Source organism: Scyliorhinus torazame, chromosome 5 (assembly GCF_047496885.1).
Source record: "Scyliorhinus torazame isolate Kashiwa2021f chromosome 5, sScyTor2.1, whole genome shotgun sequence".
Taxonomy (NCBI): Eukaryota; Metazoa; Chordata; class Chondrichthyes; order Carcharhiniformes; family Scyliorhinidae; genus Scyliorhinus; species Scyliorhinus torazame.
The window spans coordinates 108,890,088-108,917,393 of NC_092711.1; the positions used below are offsets into that span (position 1 = coordinate 108,890,088).

Below are 27,306 nucleotides of genomic sequence, written 5' to 3' on the forward strand. Positions count from 1 at the left end.
CACTGGAGGGTGTGCAGAGGCGATTCACTAGGTTAATCCCAGATCTGAAGGGGTTGGATTACGAGGAGAGGCTGAGTAGACTGGAACTGTACTCGTTGGAATTTAGAAGGATGAGGGGGGATCTTATAGAAACATATAAGATTATGAAGGGAATAGACAGGATAGATGCGGGCAGGTTGTTTCCACTGGCGGGTGAAAGCAGAACTAGGGGGCATAGCCTCAAAATAAGGGGAAGCAGATTTAGGACTGAGTTTAGGAGGAACTTCTTCACCCAAAGGGTTGTGAATCTATGGAATTCCTTGCCCAGTGAAGCAGTAGAGGCTCCTTCATTAAATGTTTTTAAGATAAAGATAGATAGTTTTTTGAAGAATAAAGGGATTAAGGGTTATGGTGTTCGGGCAGGAAAGTGGAGCTGAGTCCACAAAAGATCAGCCATGATCTCATTGAATGGTGGAGCAGGCTCGAGCGGCCAGATGGCCTACTCCTGCTCCTAGTTCTTATGTTCTATTAGAATAGGAGCAAGAGTAGGCCATTCGGCCCACTGAGTCTGCTCAACCATTCAATGCGATCCTAGGCCGATCTACCCCAGCACCATTTTCCCACACAATCCCCATATCCCTCGATATCTTCAATATCTAGAAACCTACCAATATTTGTCTTGAATATCCCAGATGACTGAGGCTCCACATTCCTCTGGGGTAGAGAATTCCAAAGCTTCACCACATCCTCATCTCAGCTTTCTCTCTATTTTCCTACCTGTTGTCCATAACCCTTAACTCCATTGTCAATAAAATATCTGTCAAACTTGTGCTTTGATATATTCAATGATCCCCAGATAGGGGCTGTTTAGCACAGGGCTAAATCACTGGCTTTGAAAGCAGACCAAGGCAGGCCGGTAGCACGGTTCAATTCCCGTACCAGCTTCCCCGAACAGGCGCCGGAATGTGGCGACTAGGGGCTTTTCTCAGTAACTTAATTGAAGCCTACTTGTGACAAGAAGCGATTTTCATTTTAATTTTTCAGATACAACTGGTCCCTCTGAAAGAGAAATCCAAAGACTAACAACCCTCTGAGGGAAGAGATGACTGGAAATCTATGACATAGCTGCAGTCTTATCATAGATTATCATAGAATTTACAGTGCAGAAGGAGGCCATTCGACCCATCGAGTCTGCACCGGCTCTTGGAAAGAGCACCCTACCCAAGGTCAACACCTCCACCCTATCCCCATAGCCCAGTAACCCCACCCAACACTAAGAACAATTTTGGACACTAAGGGCAATTTATCATGGCCAATCCACCTAACCATATATATATATATATATATATATATATATATATCAGAACAAATTTACTTTATTACAAACTGCAAATAATATATCTAATCTGTGCCATGTAACAACACGAGACATATCTCTGTCCATTATTAATTTACTGTCCCCTGAAATGTCAGCCATCTCCTGGGGAACCCACCCCTTTAATTGTGAACATCAGGAAAGAGACAAGCCTTTTTAAAAATAAATTTAGAACAACAAAGAACAAAGAACAGTGCAGCACAGGAACAGGCCCTTCGGCCCTCCAAGCCCGTGCCGACCATGCTGCCCATCTAAACTAAAATCTTCTGCACTTCCGGGGTCCGTATCCCTCTATTCCCATCCTCTTCATGTATTTGTCAAGATGCCCATTCAACGTCAATTATTTTTTTTCCAATTAAGGGGCAATTTAGCGTGGCCAATCCACTTAGACATGGGGAGAATGTGCAGAGATGTGCAAACGCCCCACGTATAGTGACCCGGGGCTGGGATCGAACCTGGTTCTCGGCACAGTGAGACGGCAGTGTTAACCACTGCACCACCGTGCCACCAGTGACCACCCTTTTAGTCAAGACAAATAAATGCGTCAACCTGTTAAGGAGATGTGTGGGAGGAGTTGGAAACACTTTGTGGAGCTGCAAATCTGCATGAGTTTTATCCCCCCAATTATAATATAATAATCTTTATTGTCACACGTAATTAGCACTGCAATCAAGTTACTGTGAAAATCCCCTAGTCGCCACATTCCTGCCCCTGTTCCGGTACACTGAGAGAGATTTCAAAATGTCCAATTCACAACAGAAAGTCATCCCAAGGAGGAGGAAACATGCTAAAGGGGAGACAAGGCATCCATGGTTGAAGAGGGAAGTCAAGGACAGCAAATGAAACAGCATACAATTTGGCGAGGATTAGTGGGAAGCCAGAGGATTGGGAAGCCTTTAAAAGCGATCAGAGGACAACTATAAAAGCAATAAAGGAAGATGAAATAGAAGTGCAAGCTAGCTAGTAATAAGTGAAGATATGAAGAGTTTTTTTCAATATATAAAAGGTAAGAGAGAGGCAAATATAGACATTGGACCACTGGAAAATGTGGCTGGAGAAGTAATAATAGGAAACAAAGAAATGGCAGAGCAACTGAACAGTTACTTTTCATCAGTCTTCATGGTGGAAGACACGTGGGATGCCAGAGATCCAGGAGAATCAGGGGGCCGAGGTGGGTGCAGTGGCCATCACTAAGGAGAAGGTTCTGGGGAAAGGTCTGAAGGTAGATAAACCACCTGGACCGGATGGGTTTAGAACCCCAGGGTTCCAAAAGAGATAGCTGAGGAAATTGTGGAGGCATTGGTGGTGATCTTTCAGAAATCACTGGAGGCAGGAAGGGTCCCAGAGGACTGGAAAGTGGCTAATGTAACACCGCTGTTTAAGAAGGGAGGAAGGCAGAAGATGGGAACTTCGAGGCCGGTTAGCCTGACTTCGGTCATTGCTAAGATTTTGGAGTCCGTTATTAAAGCTGAGATCGCGGAGTATTGGGAAGTACATGGTAAAATAGGACTGAGTCAGCACAGCTTTGTCAAAGGGAGGTCATGTCGAACAAGTCCGTTTGAGGAGGTAGCATGGAAGATAGACAAAGGAGAACCAGTGGACGTGATTTATTTAGATTTCCAGAAGGTCTTTGACAAGGTGCCGCACAGTAGACTGTTAAATATGTTAAGAGCCCATGGTGTTAAGGGCAAGATCCTGGCATAGATAGAGGATTGGCTGGCCGGCAGAAGGCAGAGAGTGGGGATAAAAGGGTCTTTTTCAGGATGGCAGCCGGTGACTAGTGGTGTGCCTCAGTGGTCTGTGCTGGGACCACAACTTTTTCCAATATACATTCATGATTTGGAAGAAGGAACTGAAAGCACTGTTGCTAAGTTTGCACATGATACAAAGATCTAAAGGGGGACAGTTAGTATTGAGGAAGCACGAGGGCTGCAGAAGGACTTGGACAAGCTAGGAGAGTGGGCAATGAAGTGGCAAATGAAATACAATGTGGAAAAGTGTGAGGTTATGCACTTTGGAAGAAGGAATTTAGGCATAGACTATTTTCTAAATGGGAAAATGTTTCGGAAATCAGAAGCACAAAGGTAACTGGAAGTCCTTGTTCATGATTCTCTTAAGATTAACGTACAGGTTCAGTCGGCAGTTAAGAAGGCAAATGCAATGTTAGCATTCATGTCAAGAGGGCTAGAATACAAGACGAGGGATGTGCTTCTGAGGCTGTATAAAGCTCTGGTCAAACCCCATCTGGAGTATTGTGAGCAGTTCTGGGCCCTATATCTAAGGAAGGATGTGCTGGTCTTGGAAAGGGTCCAGTGGAGGTTCACAAGAATGATCCCGAGTGGCCTAATTCTGCTCATATGTCTTATGGTCTAATCTCCTGTAAAAGGAGTTTCCAAAATCCATCGCAGTCAGTCCTCCTCCTGCTCCCTGGTCCAGGATGACCGCTCATGCCCCCCGCTGCACACTGACCCTCGTTGTCATCAGCAGTCCCTTGATTTGAGGGCAACGTCTACTCACGTGTTGTGAGCTTCTGCCTTGGGTCTTCATGTGACTCATAGAATCATAGAATTTTCAGTGCAGAAGGAGGCCATTTGGCCCATCGAGTCTGCACCGGCTCTTGGAAAGAGCATCCTACCCAATGTATGTATGTATGTCCCTTTCAGGCAGGGAAGAGATGGTCGAGTGAGGGAACCATGGTTGACAAGAGAGGTTGAATGTCTTGTTAAGAGGAAAAAGGAGACTTATGTAAGGCTGAGGCAACAAGGTTCAGACAGGGCATTGGAGGGATACAAGATAGCCAGGAGGGAACTGAAGAAAGGGATTAGGAGAGCTAAGAGAGGGCATGAACAATCTTTGGCGGGTAGGATCAAGGAAAACCCCAAGGCCTTTTACACATATGTGAGAAATATGAGAATGACTCGAGCGAGTGTAGGTCCGATCAAGGACAGTAGCGGGAGATTGTGTATTGAGTCTGAAGAGATAGGAGAGGTCTTGAACGAGTACTTTTCTTCTGTATTTACAAATGAGAGGGGCCATATTGTTGGAGAGGACAGTGTGAAACAGATTGGGAAGCTTGAGGAAATATTTGTTAGGAAGATGTGTTGGGCATTTTGAAAAACCTGAGGATAGACAAGTCCCCCGGGCCTGACGGGATATATCCAAGGATTCTATGGGAAGCAAGTGATGAAATTGCAGAGCCGTTGGCAATGATCTTTTCGTCCTCACTGTCAACAGGGGTGGTACCAGGGGATTGGAGAGTGGCGAATGTCGTGCCCCTGTTCAAAAAAGGGACTAGGGATAACCCTGTGAATTACAGGTCAGTTAGTCTTACTTCGGTGGTAGGCAAAGTAATGGAAAGGGTACTGAAGGATAGGATTTCTGAGCATCTGGAAAGACACTGCTTGATTAGGGATAGTCAGCACGGATTTGTGAGGGGTAGGTCTTGCCTTACAAGTCTTATTGAATTCTTTGAGGAGGTGACCAAGCATGTGGATGAAGGTAAAGCAGTGGATGTAGTGTACATGGATTTTAGTAATGCATTTGATAAGGTTCCCCATGGTAGGCTTCTGCAGAAAGTAAGAAGGCATGGGATAGTGGGAAATTTGGCCAGTTGGATAACAAACTGGCTAACCGATACAAGTCAGAGAGTGGTGGTGGATGGCAAATATTCAGCCTGGATCCCAGTTACCAGTGGCGTACCGCAGGGATCAGTTCTGGGTCCTCTGCTGTTTGTGATTTTCATTAATGACTTGGATGAGGGACTTGAAGGGTGGGTCAGTAAATTTGCAGACGATACGAAGATTGGTGGAGTTGTGGATAGTGAGGAGGGCTGTTGTCGGCTGCAAAGAGACATAGATAGGATGCAGAGCTGGGCTGAGAAGTGGCAGATGGAGTTTAACCCTGAAAAGTGTGAGGTTGTCCATTTGGAAGGACAAATATGAATGCGGAATACAGGGTTAACGGTAGAGTTCTTGGCAATGTGGAGGAGCAGAGAGATCTTGGGGTCTATGTTCATACATCTTTGAAAGTTGCCACTCAAGTGGATAGAGCTGTGAAGAAGGCCTATGGTGTGCTCGCGTTCATTAACAGAGGGATTGAATTTAAGAGCCGTGAGGTGATGATGCAGCTGTACAAAACTTTGGTAAGCCCACATTTGGAGTACTGTGTACAGTTCTGGTCGCCTCATTTTAGGAAGGATGTGGAAGCTTTGGAAAAGGTGCAAAGAAGATTTACCAGGATGTTGCCTGGAATGGAGAGTAGGTCTTACGAGGAAAGGTTGAGGGTGCTAGGCCTTTTCTCATTAGAACGGAGAAGGATGAGGGGCGACTTGATAGAGGTTTATAAGATGATCAGGGGAATAGATAGAGAGTCAGAGACTTTTTCCCCGGGTGGAACAAACCATTACAAGGGGACATAAATTTAAGGTGGAAGATATAGGAGGGATATCAGAGGTAGGTTCTTTACCCAGAGAGTAGTGGGGGCATGGAATGCACTGCCTGTGGAAGTAGTTGAGTCAGAAACATTAGGGACCTTCAAGCTGCTATTGGATAGGTGCATGGATTACGGTAAAATGATACAGTGTAGGTTTATTTGTTCTCAAGGGCAGCACGGTAGCATTGTGCATAGCACAATTGCTTCACAGCTCCAGGTTCCCAGGTTCGATTCCGGCTCGGATCACTGTCTGTGCAGAGTCTGCACATCCTCCCCGTGTCTGCGTGGGTTTCCTCCGGGTGCTCCGGTTTCCTCCCACAGTCCAAAGTTGGATTGGCCATGATAAATTGCCCTTAAGTGTCCAAAATTGCCCTTGGTGTTGGGTGGAGGTGTTGAATTTGGGTAGGGTGCTCTTTCCAAGAGCCGGTGCAGACTCAAAGGGCCGAATGGCCTCCTTCTGCACTGTAAATTCAATGATAATCTATGATTAATCTAGGACAAAGGTTCGGCACAACATCGTGGGCCGAAGGGCCTGTTCTGTGCTGTATTTTCTATGTTCTATGTTCAAGCCCACACCACCCTATCCCCATAACCCAGTAACCCCACTCAACCAACCTTAAGGGCAATTTTGGACACTAAGGGCAATTTAGCATGGCCAATCCACCTAACCTGCACATCTTTGGACTGTGGGAGGAAACCCGAGCACCCGGAGGAAACCCACGCAGACATGGGGAGAACGTGCAGACTCCGCACAGAGTGTCCCAGCCAGGAATCAAACCTGGGACTCTGGAGCTGTGAAGCAATTGTGCTAACCACTATGCTACTGTGCTGCTCAACAGAGCCGCAGTGCTTTGGACACATGGAACAGGATATCTAATAAGACAGTAATATCTGGAGGACAGGATTGGCTTCCTTTTCTTTCCATCTCTGCCACCGCTTCGCATCAATAAGACATTGGGACTCAAAGACTAATCCAGTTTGATGGACAAGTTGTCTCCATTCTGAACAATGGGGAACAAGCTCCTCCCACTCATTGAAACATCGCCCGCGACAGACATGACAAACGCGCATGCGTGCTGATACACATTAAAGATGGCGGCCGTTAACCCGAGCCGAACGTGAAGAGCTGCAGCCCCGCTCGGTACAAATTGGGTCCCGTAAACTTTTGCGAGGTTTGCCATTGCAACAGCTTTACACAACGTTTCCGCCCACTCCCGCTTTCTCTCGCTGCCTCTATACTGTTAAACGCCTCTTACCAATTTCGGATCTGAAGAAAAGTTGCTTCTCCTTCGCCATTACCCACACTGCGCATGCTTCAATCACAGCGGGCCCCGCCCCTCATTCACTCCGATTGGTTGGAGGACCAGCCGCTTTCGGTCGGGAAATTCCGTTCCGCCCCTCCTTTTCCTATTGGTCGGGAGCTGCCGTCAATCACCCGGGCATTGTGACGGTTACAGATGGTGAGAGTGGCCACAGGCTCAGGTTGACTCGCTGATAGTCCAATAATAACAGTGGGAGTCTCAGTGGGACAATCAGACAATAACACTGGAGATGGGGCCCAGAGGATAAACAGCAACGGATTCATTCACTTTGAGAGTAACAAACACAGTGTCTGTTCCCATAATAAAAGTCAGGCTGCAGTGTGTGTGAGTGAACACATCTGTGTCTGCACAGATTTCCTGCCGCTGCTCTTGTTTCCTCCCTCACCGTCCAAAGATGTGCAGGTGAGGTGGACTGTTATGCTAAATTGTCCCTGGGAGCGGTTATGAGGATAGGGTGGGAGATTGGCCCAGATTGGGTGATCTTTCAGAGGGGCGGTGCAGACTCGATGGGCCAAATGGCCTCCTGCACTGTAGCAATTCTATGATCATTGAATCCAAAGTCCCACCCTATCCTCATAACCCCTCCCAGGGACAATTTAGCATAGCCAATCCACCTAACCTGCACATCTTTGTACTGTGTGGGAGGAAAGAAGAGCACCAACAGGAAATCTGTGCAGACACAGCAAGAATGTACAAACTCCACACAGTGACCCAAGGTCAGGATTGAACCCAGGCGCTGTAAGGTAACAGTGTTATCCACTATGCCACCCCTGTTACTTTGTCACAGTTATTAGACAATAAGCTGCCTGTTATTCCTATTCTGGTGTGTGTTACTCTGTTACTATTATTATTAGACAATAAAAGGAGGACAAGGTGGAAAGGAAGAGAAGGTGGAAAGGAGCAAAAATGTTGTGTTGTGGTGTCACTGAGAGGTGTGTGATAAAATAGGAATGGAAACGTCATGACAGAGCCACGTGTGACTGACTCTACCTGACTGAGAGCAATGAGGACATGTGGAATTTCAGAGATTTCTGATATCTGAGGTCACAGAATCCCGACAGTGCAGAAAGAGGCTATTCGGCCCATCGAGACTTCAGTGACCCTCTGAAAGTGCGTGCCACCCAAACCCACTTCCCTGTAACCCCTTAACCTGACGTACACATCCCAGGACACAAAGGGGCAATTTTGCATAGCCAACCTGCCTGACCTTCACACCTTTGAACTGTGGGAAGAAACCGGCGCACCAGAGGAAACCCACGCAGAGACCGGGAGAAAGTGAGAACTCCACACAGTCACGTGAGGCTGGAATTGAACCCGGGTCCCTCGCGCTATGAGGCAGCAGTGCTAACCACTGTGCACCGCCCACTGCCTGATATGATTATCCCTCTCAAAAGCCCATTTATAACCATTATTTCTAGGGTCTTACATCAATCACTTATTCAACTGTCCATTAGTCAGGAATAGATATTCAAGTGAAAACCTCATTTTCCATCGGATGTCCATGAAGCCAGGTTGTGGCTCATCGCTTGCTCGGACGTCCTGTTTAATCTTTACACAGGCAGCTGGTTTACATGTTGGACTTGAGATCACAAATACACCAAGATTGTCTTGTTTCAGGCCCTGTGCAAGCCACATGTCCTTGGCAGAGACAACAGGCTAACACTGCCCTGTATTTGTCAATCCTGAAAATGTTCCCAATGGGAGGAAGAGAGACTGAAATAGTCCTATAATAGTCAACACATTTCAGAAGAATTTATTGTGTTATTCGACACTAATTTTTTTACAGATCTCCCCAACCCGAGAGAGAATATCCTTATTAACTTCTCACAACTAATTTCTGACGTCGCAATTTTAAGCTATTTCAATGCATGTTTTCTTGATTACATACCATAGATAACTTAGTAATGCCACGAGAATGATCAGAATCAGCAACACAATCGCTTCAGCTGCGACCAATAATAAATGTAAAACCTTTTGATAGAAAAATATGATAAGTATCAACTTAGATTCATCCTCCCCACCTGCAGGTCATCTCACACAATTCCAAATTACTGGCACGTTGTAAATATATCTGGTTCAAACAAACTTCATACACAGACTTTAAAGATTCTTCAGCTGTCTGTTGGGGCAGCATGGCAGCACAGTGGTTAGCACTGCTGCCTCATAGCAGCAGGGACCCAGATTTGATTCCGACCTCGGGAAACTGTCTCTGAGGAGTGTGCACTTTCTCCCCGTGTGCGCGTGGGTTTCCTCCGGGTGCATCAGTTTCCTCCCACAGCCCAAGATGTGCAGGTTAGGTGAATTGGTCATGCTAAATTGCCCCTTCGTGTGGGGTTATATATAAGCCCCGGATCGTCTGTTTTCTCTGTCAGACTATCTATCAGTCGTTTCCGGTAATATATCAATGGCATTGTCTACCCCAGGCTTCACTCAGGAATGTCTCCATTCACGTTTAACTGTGCCTGTGATACCACTCTTAACACCACTTGTAGCATTCAGGTCCACAAGTCACAGAATAGTCTAAAAGGGGGTTGAGCTCAGAAGCGATTTTAAAGTAGTTTATTGAGAAATAACAGTTTAAATATGATTCAGCAGTTAAATGGTCAGGAAAACACATGACCCAAGACAGGTGATAATAGTAAACCCGTCTCAGAAACACAGAATAACGGTGCAGAAGAGGCCCTTCAGTCCATCGAGTCTGCCCCATCGCATGAGAAACATCTGACCTGCCGACCTAATCCCATTTACCAGCGCTTGGCCCATAGCCTTGAATGTTATGTCGTGCCAGTCTTCATCCAGGTACTTTTGAAAGGATATGAGGCAATCCGCATCTACCACCCTCCCAGGCAGTGCATTCCAGACCGTCACCATCCTCTGGGTAAAAATGTTTTTCCTCAAATCCCCATTAAGCCTCCTGCCTCTCACCTTGAACCTGTGTCCTCTCGTAACTAACCCTTCAACTGGAACAGCTGTTCCGTATCCACTCTGTCCACGGTCCTCATAATCTTGTACACCTCCATCAGGTCACCCCTGTCTTCTCTGCCCCAGCGAAAACAACCCAGGCCTAGCCACCCTCACTTCATAACTTAAATGTTCCACCCCAGGCAACATTCTGGTGAATCACCTCTGCACTTGCTCCAGTGCAATTACATCCTTCCTATAATGTGACAACCAGAATGGCAGTACTCCAGCTGCGGCCTCACCAAAGTTCTGTACAGCTCCAATATGGCCTCCCTGCTTTTGTAATCTATGCCTCAATTGATAAAGGCAAGTGTTCCATCTGCCTTTTTCACCAGCCTATTAACCAACCTGGAGGACAAACGGACAGATGAGTGAGTTCTGGTCTCTGCAGCTGGTGACGGCATTCTCCTCTGAACGGTTAACTGGTGTGAGCCAGAGTGTGGTGTTGGGCTAAAGCCAGTATTGATCACTTCAAAATCTATTGCTCTCGAGAGCCTGTTTTAACATTCACACAGACAACTGCTTTAGGCTATGTGTCCTGAGATCCAATCATAGAATTTTTTTTACATAGAATTTCATAGAATTTACAGTGCAGAAGGAGGCCATTCGGCCCATCGAGTCTGCACCGGCTCTTGGAAAGAGCATCCCACCCAAGGCCAACACCTCCACCCTATCCCCATAACCCAGCAACCCCACCCAACTCTAAGGGCAATTTTGGACACGAAGGGCAATTTATCATGGCCAGTCCACCTAACCTGCACATCTTTGGGCTGTGGGAGGAAACCGGAGCACCCGGAGGAAACCCACGCACACACAGGGAGGATGTGCAGACTCCGCACAGACAGTGACCCAAGCCGGAATCGAACCTGGGACCCTGGAGCTGTGAAGCAATTGTGCTATCCACAATGCTACCTTGCTGCCCCGTAATCGTATCAGGGTTACTTGTTTCAGGGCCCGTGCTAGAGATATGTCCTTGGCAGAGGGAACAGGTCTGTCCTGTGTTTGTCACCCAGCAAGCTGCTAGGGAAGCTTTCTTTATGAGAGTGAGCTATTTCTGTAATATTCCATAAATTGCAAAAGATATTATGCAGTTATTAGATAGCCATTTCTTATAGTTGTTACTTGGATTCAACTTGTCTCTATTCCCATGCCGAAGGATTTCTGAATCAGATTGGAGGATAGCATTTGGGAAAGCTCGATTCTCCACCAATTCCCAGTTCCAGTCTCGCTGGCCGATAACAGAGGTGTCTGTGTGTGTAATGTACAGGTCAGTAAGAATTGTCAGCAAGGATTAATCAGCAATTTCTAATTGGCGATGTTAATCAGCGGAATGTTCAGACATTCAATTGTAGAGTTTCACACAAAATCTCAATTTGAGATTGAAGTAAAAGTCCAGACTCTTGTTGCGAACTAATTTCTGATGAGAGTTCCTGGATTATGGGGAAAGATCACAGACAGCAGTTCCAGAAGGGACACCGCAGCCCCGAGAACACAATCAGCTATAGATCCAGAATAATAAACTCCAGCCCAGTTAAACAGTGGATTAACATTAGCAGAAACCCCAACTGTCAGAACTAATGTGATTCGGGCCTGCTTGTCATTAACAGCAGCAATAACAGCAGAATCCAATCCCTGAGTCACTTGTGACGTCGCTGGTGTTTCAGTAGCTGGGATGAATCAATGAATCCCTTCCCACAATCGCAGCAGGTGAACGGCCTCTCCCCAGTGTGAACCCGTTCATGTCTCAGCAGTTGGCATGAATCTGTGAATCCCTTCCCACACATGGAGCAGGTGAATGGCCTCTCCCCAGTGTGAGCGCGCTGGTGTACAATGAGACTGCCTGAGTGCCTGAAGCTCCTTCCACAGTCAGGGCAGTTGAATGGTTTCTCCTTCGTGTGAACTCGCTGATGTTTCAGCAGAGTGGATGAAAGCCTAAAGCTCATTCCACAGGAGGTGCAGCTGAATGGTTTCTCCCCAGTGTGAACTCGCTGGTGTGCCACTAGGTTAGATGAATTAATGAATCCCTTCGCACATACAGAGCAGGTGAATGGTCTCTCCCCGGTGTGAACTCGCCGGTGTAATGCTAGATTGTATGACTGAATGAATCCTTTCCCACAGACAGAGCAGGTGTACGGCCTCTCTCCAGTGTGAACTCGCTGGTGTAACGCTAGGTTGGATGACTGACTGAAATCTTTCCCACATAAAGAGCAGCTGAAGGGCCTCTCCCCTGTGTGGACACGTCGATGAGTTTCCAACTTGGATGGGCAAGTGAATGCCTTCCCACAGTCCCCACATATCCATGGTTTTTCTGAGGTGTCGGTGTCATCTTGTCTCTCCATGTTGGACATGAGCATGGTCTCTTCCTGCTGTGAATGGTGTGATGTTTTCTCAGGCTGTGCAACTGGTTAAACCTCTTTCCACAGTCAGTTTACGAGAACACTCTCGCTCAATGTGTGTCTGGGTCTCGATGCTTTTCCAGTCACACTGATGTTTGAAATATTTAACCACAGACAGAACAGATAAATATTTCTCTTTCCATATTCAGAGTCCGAAGATACCCAGGTCCTGTTGACTCTGAAGATCTTGAAGTTTGTTTTCTCTTTCCTGTCCACAAATCCTCTCCTAATATCCTGTAAAAGGAATTTACAAAGGTCACAATTGTCAGTCCTGGAAGAAATTCAGAATTAAGTTTTAGTTTCTATGGAACATTTTTCTGTCTTGTTCCCCCAAAGCTGTAAATCCCCATCCCATACACCCTCCTCCCTGGTCTGAAATCCAAATAAAGTGTCAGATTGTCATAGAATCTCACTCTTGTCATAGAATTTACAGTGCAGAAGGAGGCCATTCGGCCCATCGAGTCTGCACCGGTTCTTGGAAAGAGCACCCTACCCAAGGTCCACACCTCCACCCTATCCCCACAACCCAGTAACCCCACCCAACACTAAGGGCAATTTTGGACACTAAGGGCAATTTAGCATAGCCAATCCACCTAACCTGCACATCTTTGGACTGTGGGAGGAAACCAGGGCACCCGGAGGAAACCCACGCACACACGGGGAGGATGTGCAGACTCCACACAGACAGTGACCCAAGCCGGGATCGAACCTGGGACCCTGGAGCTGTGAATCAATTGTGCTATCCACAATGCTACGGTGCTTCCCTCTACAATGCTACCGTGCTGCCCTTGACTGTGTGGAGATTTAATGAGCAATCGTGAAGGTGGTTTCTCCAAACCTCCCAGGGTTTCCGTCCTTCTTTCTCTCCATCTCCAACTAAGTTAAACCTGATACTGTTCTCAGGGCCTATTCTGATTTCTGGTTGTCTTCCTGTTGCCTAATTAACTCAAATTAAATATTGAGGAAACTGAAGCCACTGTTTTCAGTCCCTACACCAATCTCCGATCCCAAGATACCGAATCCATCCCTCTCCCTGGTAACAATCCCATTGCAATCTCAGTGTCACATTTGATCCCAAGATGAGTTTCTGTTCTCCTATCACTAAGACTGCCTGTTTCCACTTACACTACAGCACCTGGTGTCGCTTCTGACTCAACGCCTCTGGTGCTGAAACCCAAAATCATGCCTTCGTAAGCTCCAGACTCGGCTGTTCCAATACATTCCTGGCTGCTTGCCCACATTCTACCCCAGAAACCTGAAATGAAATGAAATTCGCTTATTGTCACAAGTAGGCTTCAAATGAAGTTACTGTGAAAAGCCCCTAGTCGTCACATTCCGGCGCCTGTTCGAGGAGGCTGGTATGGGAATTGAACCATGCTGCTGGCCTGCCTTGGTCTGCTTTAAAAGCCAGCTCTTTCGCCCTGTGCTAAACCAGCCCCGGACTTGAAACCATCTAAACGTCTGCTGTCTTAATTCACAGCCAGTTTCTTTCCTCTATCACCCCTGTGCTCTCTGACTTGCATTGGCGCCCAGTCAATTCTCACCCTGGTTTTCAAATCCCTTCATGGCCTCATCTCTCCGTCTCTGGAATCTCCTACAGCCCCATAACCCTCCGAGATATCTGCGCTCCTCTAATCCTGGTCTCTTGCGCACTCCCTATTATAATTGCTCTGCCATTTGCGGCCATGTTTTCAGTTCCCTCGGCCCCAAGCACTGGATTCCCTCCCTGAACCTCCCCGTCTCCACCTCACTTTCCCCCTTTAAGACTCAATTTAAAACCTACCTCTTTAATCAGGTTTTTGGTCCCCCTGCCGAATATCTTTTTCATTGTCTGTGTGTCTCACTTTGTTTTATAATGTTCCTGTGAAGTTGACTGGGATGATTTATGATGTTAAAGGTGTTATATAAATAGAAGTTGTTGTTGTTGACTGTAACCCTGACCTCCTGTTTTACATCCCATTGGTTTCACAACAAACTCTATCTCTGATTATATTCCCGTGGATTTGGAGCCTTTCTAGAGACGGCGGCCGTTAACTCAGGCCTGTTACCGGGAGCAGGCCGCAGCTGTCCCCCCGCTCGATGCAAACCCGGGCCCGGAAACTTCTTCTTGGGGTTTGAAGCCTCCACCGGGTTTCAGTGCAACCTCCCGGCCGCGTCGAGCATCGGCACTGCGCATGCCCCGGCTCACAATGCCTTGGGAATGATTGACGGGAGCTCTAGACCAATAGGAGGCAATGGGTGGGTTTGGGGGCCCGAAAGGTCGCGGCTGGTCTTCCAACCAATCGGAGTGAATGAGGGGCGGGGCTGAGCCCGGATGTCCCTTGTTACAAACTGCAGCATGCGCAGTGCCATTCATGGCTCAGGATTGAGGAGGTTGTGTTGAAAGTTTTGGCTGTGAGGTACCACCGGGTGAGTCCTGAGGGAGGAATGGGGCGGGAGGCTTCATAACCCCCCCCTGCACAGGCCTGAAACCCCCAATACGAAACTGAGATGCGGCATTTGAACCGGCGAAAGCTGCTCGGGCTTTTCCCGGAAACAGGCCCGAGTTAACGGACGCCATTTTCTCGGGAGACTGTGTTTGGCCTGGCGCATGCGCATACATTGAGCCCAAGGCTCTGCCCCATCCATTCATTCTGAATGGTTGGAGGATCAGCCGCTTGCGTTCGGTCATCCAGCTTCGCCCCCTCTTCCAATTGGTCGCTACCTGCCGTCAATCAGTCCCGGGCATTGTGAGTTGGAGTAAACCCTTCAGAATAAATCTCCACTCCCTGGTTTGCAGCTGCGGAGCTTGTTTGCTTCACACGCGACCTTCATGGTGGAACAGCCCGGAGTGGGCGGGGCTTCAGGGTTCCAGTCACCAGGAGAGAAAATGGTGAATAATTGGTTTTATTGTCAAATTTTGTTTTCTATTCATTCACGGGATGCGGGTGTCGCTGGCTGGGCCAGCATTCACTGCCCATCCCTAATTGCCCTTGAACTGAGGGCATCTCAGGGCATTTTAAGAGTCAGCCAGTTAACTGTGGATCTGGAGTCACATGTAGGCCAGACCAGGTAAGGATAGAAGATTTCCTTCACTGAAGGACATGAGTGAACCAGATGGGTCTTTGCAACAATCGACAATTGTTTCATGGTCATCAGTAGACCTTCAATCAATTCAAATTTTACCTTCTGCCTTGGTGAGATTCATGCCTGGGTCTCTCGAAAATCATTATCACAGTAAAAAAGATTTTTGTGTCTCTGAAAAAAGTAGTTGCCTCCTAGGGCCTCTCCTTACGTACAAACTAGGAGCCGGCCCCTCACGCCTGCTCCTTACATACAAACTAGGAGTCGGCATCTCGAGCCTGCTCCTTTCACACAAACTATGAGTCGGTCCCTCGAGCCTGCTCCTTATATACAAACTAGGAGTCGGCGTCTCGAGCCTGCTCCTTTCACACAAACTAGGAGTCAGCCCCTCGAGTCTGCTCCTTACACACAAACTAGGAGTCGGCCTCTCGAGCCTGCTCCTTACACACAAACTAGGAGTCGGCCCCTCAATACTGCTCCATTATTCAATAATTTTAACCTCAACTCCACATTCCTGCCGACCCTGATGACCTTTCTTATCGAGAATCTATCCAATTCTGCCTCAAAAATATTGATGGACTCTACTTCCACTGCCTTTTAAGGACGGACGTTCCGAAGTCATAGAATCCCTACAGTGCAGAAGGAGCCCATTCGGCCCATCAGATCTGCACCAACCCTCTGAAAGAGCACCCCACCAAAGCCCACCCCATCCCACCCACTTCATCCTCATAACCCCACGCAACGTCCACATCCTTGGAGACGAAAGAGCAATTTAGCATGGCCAATCCACCTAACCTGGCCAATCCATCTAACCTGCTCATCTTTGAACTGTGAGAAAAAACCAGAGTACCCGGAGGAAACCCACGTAGACATGGGGAGAACTTGCAAACTCCACACAGTCACCCAGGGTCGGAATTGAACCCGGGTCCCTGGTGCGGTGAGGCATCAGTGCTAACCACTGGCCACTCCCTATCTTACAACCCTCAGGAGAAAAAAATATCCTTGTCCCCATCTGAAATAGGTGACCCCTTATTTTGCAATAGTGACCCCCTTGTTCTAGATTCTCCCACAAGAGGAAACAACCTCTCCACATCCACCCTGTCAAAACCCCTCAGGATCTTATATAGTTCAATCCAGGTTTTACCCCAAACTTTAAATCTGTGTCCCGACTGCTTGTACGACCAGTGAATGGAAACAACAGTTTCTTTGTCCACCTGATGGAAATCTGGCATCATCTTGTGTCCCTGAATCAAATGTCCCCTCAACCTCCTTTGCTGGAACCATTCTGGTAAATCTCCTCTGCACCTTCTCACGAACCTTCACATCCTTCCTGAAGAGTGGTGGCCAGAGCTTTATAAAGATTCATAGAATAGAATTAGAACCATAGAATTTCTACAGTGCAGACGGCCATTCGGCCCATCGCGTCTGCGCTGATTCTCTGAAAGGGCGCCCTGCCTAGGCCCACACCCCTGTCACTGTAACCCCATAGCCCCACCTATCCTGCCATTCCAAGGATACTAAGGGGCAGTTTATCAAGGCCAATCCACCTAAGTTTCCCTTCTTGGACTGTTGGAGAAAACCTGAGCACCGGGTGGAAACCCACGCAGACACGGGGAGAAAGTGCAAACTCCACACAGTCACCAAGGTCGGAATTGAACCCGTGTCCCTGGCGCTGTTACGCAGCAGTGCTAACCACCGTGCCACCAGAAACATTGTTTCGGTATCAATATTACCATTTATGAAGCTCAAGATCGAATTTGTTTTGCCAACAAATATGTCTTGTAGATATACAAAATCCCTCTTCACCTCTTTCTCTCTCCTCCCAAAGAGGCCAGTTGGGTTTTTATAACAATCCAGCAGTTTTCATGGTCACTTTTTCCCAGTGCCGGCCCCACAAATGACCAGATTCATTCAGCTCAATTTCACAACCTGCCTTTGTGTTTTTGTGGGTTCTCTCTCACTCCCTTTTCAATCAGTTTCACAGGGTGTTCGAAGGGGAGGCTTCAAAGTTTGGAAACTCAAACCAAGCATCACATCCGGATCTGACAGAGTCCTCAATTTATCATATCCTGAATATCATCGTACTTTGAACATGGACGGAAAAAGCATCGTTCACAGTGGGGCGAAACCGTACACGTGTTGTGTGTGTGGACGAGAATTCACTCAATCATCAGACCTCACAAGCCACAAATGTAGTCACACTGAGGAGAAACCGTGGAAATGTGCGGACTGTGGGAAAGGATTCACTGCCCCATCCAAGCTGGAAACTCATCGACGCAGTCACACTGGAGAGAGACCATTCACCTGCTCACAGTGTGGGAAGGGATTCACTGAGTTGTCCACTCTGTCCACACACCAGCAAATTCACACTGGGGAGAGACCATTCACCTGCTCACAGTGTGGGAAGGGATTCACTTGTTCATCTCACCTGCTGAGACACCAGCGAGTTCACACTGGGGAGAGGCCATTCACCTGCTCAGAGTGTGGGAAGGGATTTACTATGTCAGCCCACTTGCTGAGACACCAGCAAGTTCACACTGATGAGAGACCGTTCCAATGTCCAGACTGCGGGAAATGCTATAAAAGTTCTGGAGATATGATGAGCCATCAACGTGTTCACACTGACGAGAGACCGTTCAGGTGCTCTCACTGCGGCACTGTGTTCAGACTATCATCTCAGCTCATTGTACATCAGCGAATTCACACTGGGGAGAGGCCATTCACCTGCTCCGAGTGTGGGAAGGGATTCACTCAGTTATCCCACCTGCTGAGACACCAACGAGGCCACAAGTAACCACAGTGATTAGATTTTGCTGTTGACTCACATTCAGAACTGAACCATGTTCATTTGGATCACTTTCTGCTGATAACAATACAGGGGCTAATATTCTGGCTAAAAGTCAAATAAATTAGATTTGTGTGAAATATGTAGTGTGTTGAAACTTTTTAATATCTCTGACACAAGTTAATTCCTTTTGAAGTAATCTCACTCTCCTGTCTCTTCCATCCTCACCTCCAACAAGAAGTGTGAGGAGCTTCTTTGTGACTGAGATTGAGTAAATCCGATCAGCTGCCTCTGCTGCTTCCCTCCCTTCCACGAGCCCACCGGACCAAAGTGTCTCTAAATTTCATCCTTTCCCGAGCCCTGAACCCACATCTTTCTCTAGTTTCTCTCCCATCTCCCCTCATGCCCTCTCTGAGCTCATCTTGTCCATGAGACCCAGCTCCTGCTCCATCGACCCTATTCCCACTGAGCTACTGATCAGCCAACTTCCCTGTTTCCATGGATATTGTCAACATTTCTGTCCCACTGTCCTTCAAATCTGCCATCATCACCCCCTCCTCAATAAAACAAATCCTTGACCCTGCCATCCTTACAAATTACTGTTCCTTCTTCAACCTCCCTCTCCTCTCCAAACTCTTTGAACATGTTGTCACCCCCCAAATCCTTGCCCATCTTTCCCAGAACTCCCATGTTTGAATCCCTTCAATCAGGTCTCTGCCCTGTCACAGTGAAATACAAGAGACAAACAGAATCTTACCCGGAGAGAAAGACAGACAATCCGGGAGGTTGGATCCAACACGGATATGTTCATCAGACCAGAAGACAAGGACAACAGCACAGTCATTATCGAGAGCCAACAATATCTGCTGGAGACAGACAAGACAATAGAACAACACAAATCACAACACCAAGCTACCTCGACCCATATACCCGAGATAAGAAGGAGATTCCAGACACATTAACCAAAAACAGATGGAATATCTGAGGGGACAACAGGTAGTACCAAGGAAGTTAAAATACCCAAACACATAATAATAATCTTTATTATTGTCACAAATAGGCTTACATTAACACAGCAATGAAGTCACCGTGAAAATTCCCTCATTGCCACACTCTGGTGCCTGTTCGGGTACACAGAAGGAGAATTCAGAATGTGAAATTCACCTAACAAGCACCTCTTTCTTGACTTGGAGGAAACCGGAGCACCCGGAGGAAACCCACGCAGACACTGGGAGAATGTACAGACTCTGCACAGGTAGTGACCCAAGCGGGAATTGAACTTGGGACCCTGGTGCTGTGAAGCAACAGTGCTAACCACTGTGCTACCATCAGGGAAATAACACCACACAGACACATCGGATGAGACTGAGAGAAAATCTTATCCATATCTCTGAAATGGCCACAACATCGAAGTCCCAGGTACCAACCCATGCTGCCAGTTCCCCTACCTTATTTCGTATACTCCTGGCATTGAAGTAGACACACTTCAAACCACCTACCTGAACACTGGCCCCCTCCTGCGGCGTCAAATCTGTGCTCCTGACCTCTATACTCTCATTCTCCCTTACCCTAAAACTACAATCCAGGTTCCCATGCCACTGCTGCATTAGTTTAAACCCCCCCAATGTTCAAACATCCAGAGAAATAGTGTGATAATAAATAACCTTTATTCCTTTAAAAATTACCAGTAAGCCTGCTGCTGAAATGTATTTTAAATAAAGAAAAATCACACTGAGGGCAAGGAAATATCACACAAACATCCTGATAATGGACTGGAAAGGACCACGAAATGTAATCAAACGCTGTATAACCCCCTTCAGGTAGCTATACAGAGGCTGCAGCCTCTCACACTGAATTTCTACGTAATCCAGAGATACCTCCAGGCGACAAATATCAGCTTCATCCGGAGTGGGTGAAAAACTGTTGACTTTGTTTATCTTCGCCGGGCACTAGGACCCGGCTGGGAACAGAAACCTTCAGGTTCCGCCCACTAACTGTTGCATCACCAAGACGCCAGCGCATGCGCTCTGCTTCCCCAAGATGGCGGCTGTGAATCAGGGCCTGGTCCCGGGAGAGAGCTGACCGGCGGTGATGTGACCTGAGGATCACCGCACCTCAGGCAAGCGGCCAGGTTGGGAAGGCGGTGCCTTCAGGAATAAGTGGGAAGGTGATGTTTGGTCAGTTGCTGCAGTCTGTGTAGTGAAGGTGCTGTCACAGTGGTGTGAGGTGAGGAAGTACAGGATTATCACCCAGCAATGATCAATTAAGGGGAATGTAAATCCAGCTCAGGCTGCTTTCAGATTGGAAAGGGAGCTAAGGTGTGTCCTCAGAGCTGGTGAGTGTTGTGGCTTTGGCACTGTCTCTGTCAATTCCTTCTCATTCATTCCCTCTCTTTACAACACAAATAGAGGCCCTTTGACCCATTCATAATAATCTTTATTATTGTCACAAGTAGGCTTACATTAACACTGCAATGAACATATTGTGAAAATCCTCTAGTCGCCACACTCCAGAGCCTGTTCGGGTACACAGAGAAAGAATTCAGAATGTCCAATTCGCCTAACAAGCTCAACTTTCGGGACTTGTGGGAGGAAACCGGAACACCTGTAGGAAACCCATGCAGACACGGGGAGAACATGCAGACTCCGAAGCCGGGAATCAAACCCAGGTCCTTGGTGCTGTGAAGCAACAGTGCTAACCACTGTGCTACCATGCCGCCCATAAGATTATTAGATTACTAGGTCTGGATGAATTGTGTCCCAGGATGCTGTGGGAGGCGAGGGAGAGATTGCAGCGGCTCTGACCCAAAGTTTTAATCTCAAATTAGGCCTGTTTTTGCTAGAATTTAGAAGGTTAAGGTGTGATCTGATTGAAGTATTTAAGATATTAACAGAGAAAGATTAACTATTTCCACTGGTTGGAGGTTCTAAAAGGAGGGATCACTGTCTAAAATTTAGGGCTAGACAGTTCAGTAGAGATGTTGGGAAGAACTTCTTCAAACAGGGTGATAGAGGTTTGGAACTCTCTCCCACAAACAGCACGTGAAGCTGGATCAGTTGTTAAGATTAAATCTGAGGTATTTTGTTAAGCAAAGATATTCAGAGATATGGAGTTAGGTCACAGATAGGCCATGATCTCACTAAATGGCAGGACAGACTCGAGGGGCTGAATGGCCTACTCCTGTCCCTATGGGTATTTCTGTGATTCTGAAATTCAGACAATAATACCTAGACAGGGGCAGCACGGTGACGCAGTGGGTTAGCCCTGCAGCCTCACGGCGCCGAGGTCCCAGGTTCGATCCTGCTCTGGGTCATTGTCCGTGTGGAGTTTGCACATTCTCCCCGTGTTTGCGTGGGTTTCGCCTCCACAACCCAAAAATGTGCAGGCTAGGTGGATTGGCCACACTAAATTGCTCCTTAATTGGAAAAAAAATGAAATGGGTCCACTAAATTAAAAAAAAAAAGAATACCATGACAGGGAAAGAGTCCGGATTAGAACCTGAGTTAATCCGAGCTGCAAACCATCCCTTCAGATCCTGGCTCTTCATGGATTTAATGAAGGCCAAGGCAATAGTTGGATTATTGAAAGGCTTGACGGAGTTGTTGGATACCATTTTTCGGGTCTCAGGATAAAGCCTGACGTAATTCACTCCCACAGGCTTGACCTGCCTTTGAACTTCATCGAAGCCTCAGCGCTTTGTTTGTGTTGCTTTCGAAAGTCCTGAATCCACCCTCCCTCCTGGGGCCAGATGCCACCTCACCATACCCATCTCCAGGACCTTCTGGCGATCTTTCCAGTTGTGGAAGTGAATGATTACAGGCCTGGGATGAAAACTGTCCCTCAGCCTCAGAGATACAATGCACCCTTTCTAATTTGGAACACCCAGGCTTCACATCCAGCTTGAGAAAACATGGCTTCCGGTCCTTGAAGAATTAACGGGAGCCTTACCCTCCACATCTTCTGACAGATCGACGACTCGGATGTTCTTTCTCCGACCCTCAGTTCTCCAAGGCCTCCAGGACATCCGCCAGCCACTCGGCTGGTTTTCAAAGGATTGAATTCTTGCCCCCGTTGTGGAGGCATCTTGCTGAACATTCCAGATCCTCTCCTCCGGATCATCGAGCCTCTCATGGCGTTTTGCAGCTGGGCCTCATGAGCTCATAGATATTGAGTCAGCACACTCCGCCCCTGGTCAATAACACGGATAATATCGGCAGTCATCATTTTCGCCGCCTCCCAGAGAGCCCCGGAGAGCGCGGGGTCGAGAGACCTCCCGAGTGTCAGGCCGCCATGTTGAAAAGGCGACTCCATTTCCGCTGAATCCACCTCCGCTGTTTTATTGGTGCATTTCTTCACTTTTTCTGGCATAATCCTACCAGACCGAACCCTGAAGTCTTCCAGGACATGTTAAGAACATAAGAACTAGGAGCAGGAGTAGGCCATCTGGCCCCTCGAGCCTGCTCCACCAATCAATGAGACCATGGCTGATCTTTTGTGGAATCAGCTCCACTTTCCGGCCCGAAAACCATAACTCTTAATCCCTTTATTCTTCAAAAAAACTATCTATCTTTATCTTAAAAACATTTAATGAAGGAGCCTCTACTGCTTCACTGGGCAAGGAATTCCATAGATTCACAACCCTTTGGGTGAGGAAGTTCCTCCTAAACTCAGTCCTAAATCTACTTCCGCTTATTTTGAGGCTATGCCCCCTAGTTCTGCTTTCACCCGCCAGTGGTTAACAAATATGAATTCAAGGATTAGGTAGATGAGTGCTGGGCGATCAGGATAAGTGACAGATTATAGGTGAGAGGCACCAGAACCTGCAGCAAACCAGCTACTCCCATGCCAGTGTCACATTCCACCCCCCCCCTTCCAAGGGTTATGGGGAACTGGCAGGAAAATGGGGAGAAAGCTGAGATGAAAGGGATTTCTTTATTCGAGGATGTGGTGAAGCTTTGGAATTCTCTACCCCAGAGGATTCTGGAGCTTCAGTCGTCAAGTATTTTCAAGACACAGATTGATAGGTTTCTAGATATTGAAGACGTCGGGGGATATGGGGGATAGTGTGGGGAAAACGGTGCTGAGGTAGATCGGCCAATGATCCCATTGAATGGTTCAGGTTCGATGGGCCGAATGGTCAACTGCAGCTCATATTTGTTATGATCTCCTGGACAGGAAGCTGGGAGCTTGGATCTGTCAGTCAGCCTGCATCAGCACCTTCAGGAGAATTAGGAGGGTCAATATTAGATACAGCAGAGTAAGAATGGAGGCAGTGTGTGGGATGGAGATTTACAGCTCTCGGGGAATAAGAGAGAGGAAAAAATGTGACATAGAACAGACAATGCCAGTTTCTGAGTTTCTATCCTGTACTGACAGTGATGAATTTTGTAAATTGTTTTTACAGGATATTGGACAAGGAGGAATTACAGACAGAAATCTCAAACGTCACGTCTCGATCTTACAGTCACTCCCTTCCTTGGAACCTGAATATCATCGGCCTTTCAATCTAGAAGGAAAAATGTTTCCCCGAACTGTCAGCTAAATATTTCAACCATCAGTGTGACTGAGAAAGCACCGAGACCCACACAACACACACCCGGGTGAGAGTGTTCCAGTGAACTGACTGTGGAAAGAGCTTTAACCAGTTACACAGCCTGAAAAACACCACAACATTCAGAGTGGGGAGAGACCATACCCGTGTTGTGGACAAGGCTTCAACTGATCATCCAATCTGGAGAGATGTGAGGAGACCCAAAACATGGAGAAACCGTGGAAATGTGGGGACTGTGGGAAGGGATTCAGAGTCCCATCTCAGCTGGAGATTCATCAACGCAGTCACACTGGGGAGAGGCCGTTCACCTGCTCAAAGTGTGGGAAAGGATTTACTCAGTTCTCCAGTCTGCAGACACATCAGCGAGTTCACACTGGGGAGAGGCCGTTCCCCTGCTCTCAGTGTGGGAAGGGATTTACTCGGTTATCCACCCTGCAGACACATCAGCGAGTTCACACTGGGGTGAGGTCATTCACCTGCTCCCAATGTGCGAAGGGATTTACTCAATTATTTCACCTGCGGAGACACCAGCGAGTTCACACTGGGGAGAGGCCATTCACCTGCTCGGAGTGTGGGAAAGGATTTATTCGATTATCCACCCTGCAGTCACACCAGCGAGTTCACACTGGAGAGAGGCCGTTCATCTGCTCTCAATGTGGGAAAGGATTTGCTGAAGTATCCAACCTGCGGAGGCACCAGCGAGTTCACACTGGGGAGAGGCCATTCACCTGCTCTCAGTGTGGGAAAGGATTTACTCAGTTATCTCACCTGCGGACACACCAGCGAGGTCACACTGGGGAGACGCCGTCCACCTCTCAATGTGAGACGGGATTGCATGTTTTACCACACCTGCTGTGACGCCAACAATTTCACAATTGATTACAGGGGTTGGATTCTCCTGTTATTGTTTCTGCTCTACACCCAGGACTGCATTTTGTTCATTCTGACAGGTGGTCCATAGGGATGGACGGAGGGTTTCTTTCTGCTGGACTGGCCGTTCTCACCACTTAGCCTCCAGTGGACAGATGCTCTTTGACCCTTGTTACTAATACCTGGCTTCAAATTACACAAGGATCACAGAGTGAAAGGGTGTTTGGAAGTTTGAAGATACTTGTTCCCATTTCTGTTTGCAACCCCCACAAAAGTGTGCCATGTTGCCATGGAAATGGGCCCTGGTGGTTACATGGTTCTTTTGTTTAATTTATCTGGGCGTTCCTCACAGAAGAAAACTATCAGGGTATGAGGGGCAAGTTGTCTGAGGTGGAGTGGGAAACTGATTGGTACAGGGAATACCTAATATTTAAGGAATTATTACATATTTATCAGGGGTCGGTTAGCTCAGTTGACTGGACGACTGGTTTGTGATGCAGACCAAGGCCAACAGAGTGGATTCGACTCCTGTACAGGCTGCGTTTATTCATGAAGGCCCCGCCTTCTCAACCAGGCCCCTCGCCTGAGGTGTGCTGACCCTCGGGTTAAATCACCTCCAGTCAGCTCTCTCTGTCAAAGGGGAGAGCAGCCTATGGTCCTCTGTGGTTGAACAACTTTAATTTCACATATATACAACAAATATAGGTTCCTTTCAGGAACAAAAATCCAAAGGAAAAGTGATGGAACCGTGGCTGACAAGAAAAGTTGAAGATTCCATGAGATCCATTAGAATTCAGCAAAGGAGGACCAAGAAACTGATGAGAGGAAACTGGCGAGAAATATAAAAAACGACTGGGAAAGCATCTCCAGGAATGTGAAAAGGAAAAGATTAGCAAAGACCAATGTGGGTCCATTCCAGGCAGAGACAGGAGAGTTTACAATGGGGAGTAAGGTAATGGCAGAGAAACTGAACAATGTGTGTCTGACTTCACAGAGGAAGATACAGAAATTGTCCCCAAAACACCAGAGAACCAAGGGACTGGCAGAGATTAGTATTGGTGAAAAAGTAGCACTGGAAAAATTAATGGGGTTGAAAGTCAATAAATCCCCCAAAGCTGATGACCTACATCCCAGAGTGTTGAACGAGGTGGCTGTAGAGATCTCTATTCCTCATTCTAAATTCTCCTGACTCTATCTGGAACGGACAAAACTTTGTCTGAGCCAAACATTTCCTTTTTACGTAGCCACAGAAGCTTTTACAGTCCATTTTTATGTATTTTGCCAATTCACATTCTATTCTATTCTCCCTTTGTTTCTCAGTGTCTTGGTCGAAGAACTGAAGTAAATCCTCGGGAATGAATCATCACTTTGGACAGGTTCTGAGACAATTAAGTTTCAACTTCCAGGACAGATTAACTATAATCGTGGAGTGTGATTTTTAGATTGTATAAAGGGCAAAGTTCTAGTTTATAGTTTCATGTGTAGGTTTCCGAGTTAAAGTAGCTTCTAGTTTGTTTTTTTGTTGCATTAAAAGTCATAAAACTTGAAGTCCCGTCGTGTGATCCTTTAATTTGTTGACTGGGAATTTGATTTTTTATAAGAAGTTGCTGACCTTTATGGAGATCCTAATCCACAAATTTTGATTTCCTATTTGACCCTCGGCCACCTTTCTGTCTCTATTGCTCGTGTCAGTGACAGCCAGGTGATGGAGCTGAGGGCTGAATTTAGCTGAGAATAACGGGGCCTGTGCCCCAGTTGGGGAACTGCCATGGGCGTCGCTAATAGAGACAGGAAGGTGCTGGAGGACTGACTGGGAACTGCACCTCCAACCAATCGGGTGGGGGGGGGTGACCGGGGCTGACGGTGATGTGACCCCCAGGGTTCAGTGGCCCCCGTGTCCAAAGCAGGGAGTCATGGGAACAGGGTACAGAGGAGCCGAAGGGAAACCATTTGGGTCCAGAACATTGTGAACATCCTGTTACTCTGGTTGTCTTTGACCCTCAAGTAATTTTCTGTTAGTTTTTTTAACCATGTTCTGTTTCATCAATAAACTTTTAACAGGAAAATATTTGAATTGGTTGAACTTGTCTTGATTAAATTTATTCACTTTAGGAAAAATGGGTGAAATGGGTTGACAAGCTCTTTAACAGAAAGTGAGTCCCTCTAAGGTAATTGGCAAAGGAGCCAGAGGGGTAGAGGAGATTTGATTTTTCTTTTGACACAGTGTTTGAAAATGGGTTTAAGGAATCAATTGTGACTGACTAATTTATCAAGGTTCTCTGAGGAAGTAACGAGGGATGTCAATAAAGGGGAACCTGTAGATGTGCTTTATCTAGATTTCCAGAAGGTATTTCCCAAGGTGCCACATCAAAGGTTATTACACAAAATAAGAGCAGCGAATGAGCTGGGGTGAGGTGGACCTGGTAACATTATGGAGATTGAAATATCTGGTATCAGTGATGGTGTGGATATGGGGTCCGAAACTCATCTTGGGGTCAGATCTGACACGGAGATTGTGTAGAGTGTGGTTCAGCCTCAGACAGTTCTCAGGGAGAGGGATGGACTCGGGGGTT

The 27,306-nt window shown here is 47.1% G+C and overlaps 2 protein-coding genes across 10 annotated transcripts in view; one reads left to right on the top strand and one right to left on the bottom strand.

The window, feature by feature from the left end:
• LOC140417850 (uncharacterized) overlaps positions 1-14,598 on the bottom strand; it is a 61,893-nt gene extending 47,295 nt beyond the window's left edge. Inside the window, exons 1-2 of the mRNA XM_072501295.1 lie at positions 14,248-14,598; positions 11,709-12,698 (exon numbers count right to left, since the gene is read on the bottom strand). Of these exons, the coding sequence (XP_072357396.1) occupies positions 11,709-12,422 (714 nt within the window). The 5' untranslated portion in view covers positions 12,423-12,698; positions 14,248-14,598. The remainder of the gene's footprint in view (positions 1-11,708; positions 12,699-14,247) is intronic.
• Positions 14,599-14,761: 163 nt separating this feature from the next.
• On the top strand, positions 14,762-26,801 carry LOC140419373 (uncharacterized). Of its 9 annotated transcripts, none has more exons than XR_011945733.1 (2): positions 14,762-14,873; positions 17,504-18,452. XR_011945733.1 is itself a non-coding variant. In XM_072503249.1 (2 exons), exon 2 carries the CDS (start codon positions 24,071-24,073, stop codon positions 24,719-24,721), a length of 651 nt encoding a protein of 216 aa, XP_072359350.1. In that variant the 5' UTR covers positions 14,783-14,873; positions 23,717-24,070; the 3' UTR covers positions 24,722-26,801. The 9 variants fall into 9 exon arrangements, 5 of the variants coding, with proteins under 5 accessions (XP_072359350.1, XP_072359347.1, XP_072359349.1 ...); XM_072503249.1 differs by lacking the exon at positions 17,504-18,452 and adding an exon at positions 23,717-26,801 and having other exon boundaries at positions 14,783-14,873; XR_011945734.1 differs by lacking the exon at positions 14,762-14,873 and adding an exon at positions 14,880-15,336.
• Positions 26,802-27,306: the final 505 nt, after the last annotated feature.